Source organism: Rutilus rutilus (genome assembly GCF_951802725.1).
Source record: "Rutilus rutilus genome assembly, chromosome: 11".
NCBI classification, from domain to species: Eukaryota; Metazoa; Chordata; class Actinopteri; order Cypriniformes; family Leuciscidae; genus Rutilus; species Rutilus rutilus.
In genome coordinates, this window is record NC_140216.1 from 31,982,731 (window position 1) to 31,992,460 (window position 9,730).

A 9,730-nucleotide genomic window follows, 5' to 3' on the forward strand; every position below is an offset into this window, starting at 1 on the left:
AAAATGACTGACAGGTTTCCCCCCAAAATTAAATCATATGCGGTATTAGGTAGGTGTAATGCATTATTTACTGTAATTTAAGTAAGAGATTACTCATCATTTTTCTAATTACAGTTACTTTTGATGTAATTGCATTGAATACTGTATAGACTATAGAAAAGTTATATGTAAAACAAGTGGATTTAACGTCAAAATGTAACTACTAATTACCAGTACCAGTAGCTTGCCCAACACTGATCAATATGTGCATATAATAGTTTTTTTATGCAATAACACTCTATTGTTTTTTCAATTTATGAAAACATGCTTAATCTGAATTATTAAATACTTTTGTGACACTATTTTCAGTATAGTAAATTGTGGCGTGTTATCGTATTCACTTATCTTCCCATTCATTACATTTTTACACTACTGCACATGCTGCATTAGCGGAGTTATCATCGCTAAATAAAACTATTAAAAACATTTCTAAAATAAAGCTGAAATAAAATATAAAAATTAGTTGGGAAAACACACAAAGTGAAATTTAGAAATGTTGCCTTGCAATATACTGCTTAAGTTGGATTACTAAAATTATGAACTGGAAATAAATAAATAAAAACTATAAAATAAAAATAAATTAAACTTAAATAATATTTAAAAACTAATAATAAAATGACAAAACTACATGAAATGAGTAGAAATAAAAATTAACATGAAAAGATTTTTTTTTTAAATAAAAGCTGATTTAAAATATTAATACAATTAATTGAAATCAACCCATGGAAACAAAATGTCATCCCGCAGAATTAAAAGTAGCCCAATTTCCGAGGGAAAACCACAGACTTGGCAACACCGTGTGAAATCCTGTTCAAATAATTTACTTTTTTTTTTTAAGTGTAAAGAACACCCAAACTCAACATTAAATCATTGTTCAATTTAATGTTTGTGGTTTGAACCCATTCCTACTATTTGAGACGTATATTTACACATTTAGCATAAATTAAAAACATACTCCCCCATATTTCTATGTAGAAATCTTGTAAAACTCAAAATTATATTGTGAACCAACCTTATTTTGTGCAGGTTAATGTATATTTTTTATTTCTGGCAGTGATATAGGAACTATTTCACACATAAAAGTGTTTTTACACACAAAATGAAACATTTTAGTACATTTCCTATAGGTGTCATGAAACTGTTACACTTTACTCATGGTTCTACACGAGGGTCTTTCATTAAGAATCTACATTCAAATGAAAACGAGGATTGGGAAGATTCGCTCAAACACTTTTTAAGATTTACAAGGTTTTTTCATAACACTTTACAATAAGATTCAATACATTAACATGAATTAATTTACACACAAACATTAATTTTTAGACATTAATGCATTAAGAACTAACAATAAACAATAGCATATTCATAAATTAACATTGACCAAACTTATTAAATGCTATAAAAAAAATCATAATACATAACGCATTAACTAATGTTAACATACAGAACCTTATTGTAAAGCGTCTCATCAATAACGTTTTATATATGCCACTGCTTAACGATGGCAGTGTGGAAGACAATACCCTATCGGACAAACAATTCATGACATCCCAAACATATAATAATAATAATTCATGTGAACCCACACAGCTACTGTAATGTTACAAGTGATTTATGACAGAACTAAAGCCTCATAACAAAACCCAATGTTGTTCAAATGGAGAGACCATATTAGGTAGACGTCTTAAAGTCATAGCAGCCAATAGAGCTTTGAAGTCCTTCGGTCCTTTCGGAAACAATACGAACTGGCATTACAGCTCTAAAAGCTGGCAAAAAGATTTCTGTATAGGCCAACAAAATCTGCTCCACATTAGGTAGATGTGTGCGCGACATCCTGACATCCAGTCCGTTAGAATCCGTACTTGGCTTGCGTTTGTCTCCGCGTCATTTTGTTGTCGGCCCAGTTGTTCTTGAGTTCCAGCTCGCGTTCCTTGGCCTGATGAATCAGATACGTGATTTGGTGCTTGCGTCTCTGTTGCCCCGTTGGCTGATCTCCTTTTTTCTGAAAACGAGATGGAAAGGTCAGTCTCTCTCTTTCATTTATTTCCATCCCTCAGAAAATGGACACTGTTAGCTACTCCTGCACTTGTCTGAACTGAAATGTCCTCATGTAATGGCTTGTATTGGAGGTGCTGCTTACCTTGCTGAAGGACTTGCGCGGCTCGGCCTCTGCTGACATGTTCTTGGTCATCCATTGCTTATTGCCGCTCAGCTGATCGTCTCCTTTGATCTCCAGGAACTTGATTTCCTCTCTTCCGCGATTCTGTTTGCCCTGCAGCCGCCGAAACTGGAGAAATACACAGAATATTGGAATTGAACCCTGATCAATCAGGATTTAGTCATGGCAAAACGTCATGATGCTAGGATGCACTAGAATAGATGGTTTCTAGGGTGTTCTTAGTGGTTGCTAGGTGGTAACTTATTGGCCCAAGTACACTCTTTACAGAATTGTACACTTCTTTTGCATCCACAAGTATATTTGCTTGGAAAAGTAACAGCACACCTCAACTAGTTGCATGATGTCAATGACGAAACATTCAACGGAACTGGACAAATGCACACCAAAGATTAATACTTAGACAAAAATGTAACTATGAGCAATAGTAATCAGGCATGTGATTGGCTAAGAATAAAATGTATTTATAAATTATTCAAAATAAAAAAAAACAATTGTTTTTTTTTATTATTTAAATAAAATATCAATAAACAAATCAATGAAGAAACAACACTATTGCAACTATACTATTGTACTGAAAAATAAAACATGATCGTTTAATAATAATTCATTATTATTCATATTCATAAGTCATTATTATTCAAAATAATATTTTTATTATTTAAAATACTAAAACGAACAAATCAATAAAATATATTACGATTGCAGTAATTCTATTGTACTGTAAAAAATGATTATTATTTTATTTTTTAATAATGATTAAATACACAAATTAATTAATTATTAATATATTTTTAACATTTAATAAAAACAACAATAATAAAAAATTAAGAATGATTATTATTATTCCTTTGTTTTACAGAATGATGTAATAATATTACGGCTGTGAATTAAAAGTATTTGAAAACGCAGAAGTTTTGTTCCCCGGATTTAAGCAATTCATGTGGGTCATATTTCAGGTTCAGAAATATGGAAATCCATATAAATACTGAAAAACAAATCATATTTAAATACAGAAAAGAAAATAGCGATGCTACAAACAACTCACTGCTTCATCATTGAACATTGAAGAGGAGCCTGAATCGCCTTGCTCGTCGGCTGCAGCGTTTGGGTCTTGGTAATATCCCTCCTCAAGGTAATCCTGTCAAACATATGCATAAAGCATCAGCTGCTGAAATTACAAGGAATATGGCGTATGGTGCTTTTTCATAAGGACAGGTGTTTGAAGTACCTGTGGAGAAGTCTCAGGCAGTGGATTCTCAGGATACTGCGGTGGGTATTCTTCCTTCTGACAGTCTTGACCGGCTCCGACTGGCCCACTGTCTGCATTAGAACCAAAGTCCAATGGAGAGTCTTCCACAGCGGGTGGAGGGTGAAGAGTGGGAACGTACTGCTGAGAATCTGGGTTCTTAGACATCACAGGCTCTGATGAGCTTTCTGGTAGGGAAAAGTAGTTCTCCGGAGCGACTTCATCGTCACTTCCCTCTTCATCCGCGGCCATCTTTTGGGCTAACTGCATCGCCGCTGACTTTGCAGCGGCTTTGATGGCGGACGGGGACGGGCTGGTTCCAGAAACACCCTGGGACTTTCCTGTGGTTGCCTTCGGCTTATCCGATCCAGGGCGTTTGGTTAGGGTGTGCGGCACCAGGGGCCGATGCATTTCCTTCACCACCAGATTCTTAGGCTGGGGCAGCAGAGAGGACAGACCACCACCTCCCTGGAAGAAAACATTCTTATTTACTACGAGGTAAGTCTACCCAGACCATTTATACTTACAAAATATGATGAAAATCCAGAAAAATGTTGTGATGATGATGCCACAACCAACAGCTTATTAAAATATGCCCACTCATTCAATATTCAGAAACTTGGAGAGGCGCTGTGACTTATTTCAACCGTGAAAGGGGTTAGCCAATGATAACAGAGGTCATTTACATATAGAGTGCAAAAGTCCTGGCCACTTTTTCCGAGGCATTAGTTACAGAATTTTTTTTCCTATTAATTTTTCCATAGGCAAATTTTTTTTTTTTAAGTATTGATTTAAGAGTTACAAGCCATAAACCAAACTAACATGCTTCAAGGTGATTCACAACATTTACAAACTTTGATTTGAACTATACATGCATACAAACTATACATGCATACAAATATCGTCTGACTCGGTTATGTTATCCGCAGCTCTGGTGATAAACAGTTCCTGTGGAGAAATTTGCTTGTCGCGATTCTCTGATTGGTGGAGATCATGGGAAGGATCATGGGTAATGTAGTTTTTCCACCCGGAATTTTGTTGGCATACACAATTAGTTTAAAAAAAGAAGTAGAAATAATGTGTGCTCATGACTTACGATTATCGATTAACAACTTCGGAGGAATACAGTAGGTTTGTCTTTAAAGGTTTATAAGTTACCACTAAAAATCAATTCCACTATGGGGAAAACAAATGAGATTCTTAATACAGTAGTAAAAATACTTAAAGGGTTAGTTCACCCAAAAATGAAAATTCTGTCAGTAATTACTCACCCTCATGTTGTTCCAACCCCGTAAGACCTTCGTTCATCTTCGGAACACAAATTAAGATATTTTTGATGAAATCTGACAGAATTTTGACTCCTCCATAGGCTTCCAGTGTGACCGAAACTCACCGGCCCAGAATAGTTATTAAAACATCGTTAAAATAGTCCAAGTAACTACAGTGGCACTACATTAAGTTTATCAAGCGACGAGAATACTTTTTGTGCGCAAAAACAAACAAAAATAACGACTTTATTCCACTTTTCATTTCCTTCTCTCTGGGCCTCGTAGTGTTTTTGCGCTGCGCGTCTGTGTTGCACGTCATCACGCAACACACACATGACCGGCGTCGACCAATAGTGAGCCTACGTGGTGACGTGTAACACAGACGCGCTGCGCAAAAACACTACGCGAACCAACTAGAGGTCGAGAGAGAAGGAAATGAATAGTGGAATAAAGTCGTTATTTTTGTTTGTTTTTGCGCACAAAAAGTATTCTCGTCGCTTGATATACTCAAGATTGAGCCACTGGAGTCACTTGGACTATATTAACGATCTCTTTAATAACTTTTCTGGGCCAGCAAGTTTCGGTCACATAGAAGCCTATGGAGGAGTGAGACATGGCTCAGATTTCATCAAAAATAGCTTAATTTGTGTTCCGAAGATGAACGAAGGTCTTACGCGGTTGGAACAACATGAGGGTGAGTAATTACTGACAGAATTTTAATTTTTGGGTGAACTAACCCTTTAATAGCTAATTATAAATAATTGATATTTAATAAATATATGTATATCTAATAATTATAATTATAAATTAAATAATATTTTATGTAGTTAAATGTGTCATTTTTCTAAGGGTTTTTCTCTTATTCTAAAGGTCAGAAGAAGGTGAAATATTTATTTAAAATAAAGTACAGCTGTAATAAAAAAAAAGAGAGAGATTTTTATCCATACCTGAGGAGCTGATTTTTTTCGTACTGGCTCGTCATCATCAGAGTCGGACTAAAACAGACAAACACCATCAATCAGAAAGACTATTCAGTACAATAATTAGCCTTTAATAGATCAGTACAACTCACATCTGCTGGTTTTATTTCAGGAACGGTGATTCTGACGGGTTCTGTGCGTTTCTTGGGTTTCGGCAGGTCCATGGTCACTTTCTTAGGCTGAGGAGCTGATGCTTCTTGTGTTTTTTTCGGCGCGGGCAGAGAAGCGAACAGTCCGCCGATCTTGCCCGCGGGTCGAGCGGGTAAACCCGGCGAGTCATCGCGATCACTGTCGTCGCTGCTGTCGTACGCTACTAGAGACATCGCCACAGATCAGATGTGTTCATAAGAGAGTGAATCAGACGCAACAATCGCTGACAACGGAGCTCAACTGATCTCATATCATTCTGTACGGTCCTTCCAGGTTTAACTTATATGGACAAATATTGTGCGTAAATATCTAACGTTAGATCACAACATCGATGCCAAATTCGCCTCCAGGTGAATCTACGCTTGCAGCAGGACCCGTGATTGCATTGGAAACTCAGCTTTTAAATCAATATTTTCTCTGCAAAACGCGAATATCAAACGAATATAATAGTCTAAACAAACAAGCAATAACTGTTAATAAACATATCTTTCCTCTTTAACCATTTAGACCCATAAACGGGTTTCTTCCACCATCGTGAAGGATTTCCTCAACATCCGCTGCACAGTTTCAGAGGATTAAGCGATACTGACACCAACCGGCGTGGAGTGGAATCTCGTCAATAAACGTGACGAACCATGACAATAAATCTTCGAATAAACAAAACAACTGCGAACAAGTTAACAACATAAATATTATATTGAGAGAAACTGGGAATTATTGTGGAGATAGACCGATAGATAACCCAAAAAAGTATCTTTATGCGAAATTGCGAATATTATTTGAGCCGGTTTGTTGTTGCTGAGGTAAAGAGGTTGTTACGGTAATTTGGTTAATGTTTAGGCAGAATATTGAGTGGGATATGTAAGATTTTTCATTGTCTTTGTTTAGAAGATTCTAACGCTCAATAAAGCTGCATTTATTTGATCAAAAAAATTTAAAATGAGTAATATTGTGAAAATTTTATATTTTTTGTGGAAACACTTTCAAGATTCTTATGTTCAAGATGTTTTTTTTTTTTTAAACAGCATTTATTTGAAATAGAAATCATTTATAACGTTTTAAATGTCTTTAGTGTAGCTTTTGATCAATTTAATGCATCCTTGCTGAATTATGGTATTCATTTCTTAATAAAGCTTTTACTGACCCCAAACGTTTGAACCATAGTATACATTTGTACAGAAAATAAGCAAATGTGTAATGGTTAGTAACATGTGTTTGTGGCATAAAATCAAGGAAACGGAGTATAACATTTGTTTAGTTTTATTGACAAAGTCTTCAGAACACATACATTATTTCTCCATGATAAATAATCTCGCTGTTGTTGTTAAGCTCAAACATAATACACAGTCTCTGTGGTAACTCAGTACCAGTAGCTTTTACGAGGCCTTCTATCTTCCTGAATGTTTAATTTCTCCATAACTTCTTCCTCAAGGGTTTTCAAAGATGGCATGTATGTTTTCTGAAGCGTGTCCTCTGGTGATGTGTCCTTGGGTCCATCTGGAAGGTAGATAAAAGATTCGAATATTTATAACTCTAGGAAGAAATGCATTGTTTTTTTAACATTCAACCCCTTTCCCTTCCTCAGAAACCCCACCTTTCCACTGCTGGGGAATGATGCCGTCTTTTCTCTGGAAGACAGGTTTGGGAATAATCCGTCCTGTCCTGACAGAAACACGCACTCGCTCACCCTCTTCAGTGTATCTCCAATCGATATCTGTGGGCTTCCTAAGAAACATTAGACACAAACACATGCATTGAGAGCCATTCTACTGTATTACGGTTTTGAATGTTTGATGCTCCAGAAGGCAATATTAATGCTCACCTGTCAGTAGGGTCAATAAGCTTAATATCCTTCAGCAGCAGAGGGGCTTCACTGGCGATGTAAGTACCCCGATAATCTCCAGATCTGCCAACATACCTGTGATGCTGGAAAAAAAAATTGTTTAAAACAATTTAAAGTGCTGCTTTTTAATAAAATCATAAAGAAAAGAGTCTTATTAAATACACGGTTTACTCCTACCGTGTTCAGGCCCTCGAGAATGACCCAGTTTCGACGCCGGAACACCTGAGCAACTTTGCCCTGCTTTCCTTTATCCTTCCCAGACAAAATCTCCACCTGGTTGAATTAGATTTAAATGCCATGTTATACAGATATGCATTGTGAAATAATACAAAACATGCACAAGTTAAATGGTGCTAAAACATCCACTACAGGGAAATTATTCAAAAACAGTTTTTTTTTATTATCTTTTGCCATGGACCCCCAAATATAACAATCCTTGAGTGTGAGACCCCATTCTAAAATTAAAATGTTAGCTATATATTAGGTAACACTTTAATTTAAGGGGACATACAGTAGTTACATATGTTACTACATGTACTTAATATAGTAATAACAATAAATTATGCATAATTACTAGTAACCTACTACTACTACTTCGGGCGAGGTTGTGAAGACACTTTACTGTCCCATGAGGCCATGGGACTGTCACATGCTGGTAGGTCACATGGTAATGACAACATGGTGAATAGTACGTCCGGATTACATCCATACTACACACATTCATACTAGAGCGTATTTTTCTAGCAGTCGCAAAGTACTTATTCAAAATAAGTGCCTACTCAAGAGAGTATGCGATTTCAAACGCAGTAATAGTCTCTTCACAGATGACTTGTTGACTGGCGTGAGGGCGGGGCAACCTGTCACTCACATGAGATCACAGCAATAGCAAACCACAACCATCCAATCAATTGCCACCTTACATTTTTTCTTGTTCGAAAAGACGTTTCACTTGGATATATGTCACAATGGAGAAGAAAAGACGGACACAACTTCCGTTTCATGCCGACTTTAATCAAAAATAATGTTAACTTTTCCACAGTACCCCGAGTTTGAAAATTGTTTGAAAACAATATCAGTACTATTACATTCCAGTGGACTAAAAGACGCCTGATCTGGAAGACGTCAGGTGGATAAAAAAAACTGAACATCCTTTCACTACATATTAAATGTTTTCATACATAAACACATAAAGGATCACTTACTGTGTCTCCTCTCAGGACATGCCATTCCTCATTTGCAATAGGTTCAACAAACACCTTTCTTCTTTTCTTGCCTGGTGGATTGAGCCGCTTGGCTGCGATCGTCCAAGGTCTGTTTGTCCCGTAACGATAATCATGTGGAAATGCAGCTTTTGCTGCCATCGAAAGCAGCGCTGTCAGTCTCATACTGCTGTGGACAATAAAAAAAAAAATACATAAATTATTTGTGGAATCTACTCTTGAATTACACATGTCATGCATTTCATCTTACAAAAATACAGCATATTTGGGTGGTAATTTATATTCCCCCACTGACAGTTTGTAATACTACAGCAGCGGCATCTTCAATAAAAGCGGTCACTTTCTTGGGCTTTGTAATGAGTGTTTATGCATGAGCGTGGCACTCTATACAAAATACAGTGTATTATCTAAATAATACAGTGGCACTCTACCTACCTGAATTATTGCTGCTGCTTTTAGAGGCACATTTATATAAAATAACTAAATTAATTTGTAGTAATCAGAAATCCATCACCCACAAGGGTCAAACTTGTGTAGAACATGCGTTACTTCCTTTTCCTTTTCGAGACAAGTGAAGTAGTGTCAAAATAAAAGTCTCGATCGGTATTAAAAAGAAAGAAAAGACAAAGCAGCATAAATTGCGTCTGGGTATTATATTGAATTGTTTTAATTTGTTAGGATTTACAATAGCAATTGTTTAATAAAAGCAATGGTAATTGCTATAATAATGATCATTTGTAGCAATAAAAAATTTAGCAATAATTTATAATAATTCTGAAATTCTTCCTGAAAGGTTTTGTTGGCA

General features: G+C 36.1%; 2 protein-coding genes across 3 annotated transcripts; both read right to left on the minus strand.

The window, feature by feature from the left end:
- Positions 1-898: 898 nt before the first annotated feature.
- On the minus strand, positions 899-6,455 carry prcc (proline rich mitotic checkpoint control factor). The gene is made up of 6 exons (XM_084423314.1): positions 5,805-6,455; positions 5,680-5,727; positions 3,447-3,932; positions 3,264-3,356; positions 2,180-2,326; positions 899-2,041 (listed from the first exon to the last, which is right to left on the minus strand). Exons 1-6 carry the CDS (start codon positions 6,033-6,035, stop codon positions 1,889-1,891), a joined length of 1,158 nt encoding a protein of 385 aa, XP_084279440.1. The 5' UTR covers positions 6,036-6,455; the 3' UTR covers positions 899-1,888.
- A 651-nt stretch (positions 6,456-7,106) lies between these two features.
- On the minus strand, positions 7,107-9,494 carry mrpl24 (mitochondrial ribosomal protein L24). Of its 2 annotated transcripts, none has more exons than XM_084423550.1 (6): positions 9,361-9,494; positions 8,908-9,094; positions 7,883-7,978; positions 7,685-7,788; positions 7,457-7,587; positions 7,107-7,359 (listed from the first exon to the last, which is right to left on the minus strand). In XM_084423550.1, the coding sequence occupies exons 2-6, from the start codon at positions 9,088-9,090 to the stop codon at positions 7,223-7,225; spliced, it is 651 nt and encodes a 216-aa protein (XP_084279676.1). In that variant the 5' UTR covers positions 9,091-9,094; positions 9,361-9,494; the 3' UTR covers positions 7,107-7,222. The 2 variants fall into 2 exon arrangements, with proteins under 2 accessions (XP_084279676.1, XP_084279675.1); XM_084423549.1 differs by having other exon boundaries at positions 8,908-9,091; positions 9,361-9,480.
- Positions 9,495-9,730: the final 236 nt, after the last annotated feature.

Bases quoted from the DNA above. Each gene is read 5' to 3' on its own strand.
- prcc (XM_084423314.1), bottom strand. From the start codon at position 6,035: ATGTCTCTAGTAGCGTACGACAGCAGCGACGACAGTGATCGCGATGAC. The intron at 5,728-5,804 runs GTGAGTTGTACT...TGTCTGTTTTAG, and splicing joins CTGAAATAAAACCAGCAGAT to TCCGACTCTGATGATGACGA. The intron at 3,357-3,446 runs GTACTTCAAACA...TATGTTTGACAG, and splicing joins TGCCTGAGACTTCTCCACAG to GATTACCTTGAGGAGGGATA.
- mrpl24 (XM_084423550.1), bottom strand. From the start codon at position 9,090: ATGAGACTGACAGCGCTGCTTTCGATGGCAGCAAAAGCTGCATTTCCA. The intron at 7,979-8,907 runs GTAAGTGATCCT...TAATTCAACCAG, and splicing joins ATGTCCTGAGAGGAGACACA to GTGGAGATTTTGTCTGGGAA. The intron at 7,588-7,684 runs GTGAGCATTAAT...AATGTTTCTTAG, and splicing joins CTTATTGACCCTACTGACAG to GAAGCCCACAGATATCGATT.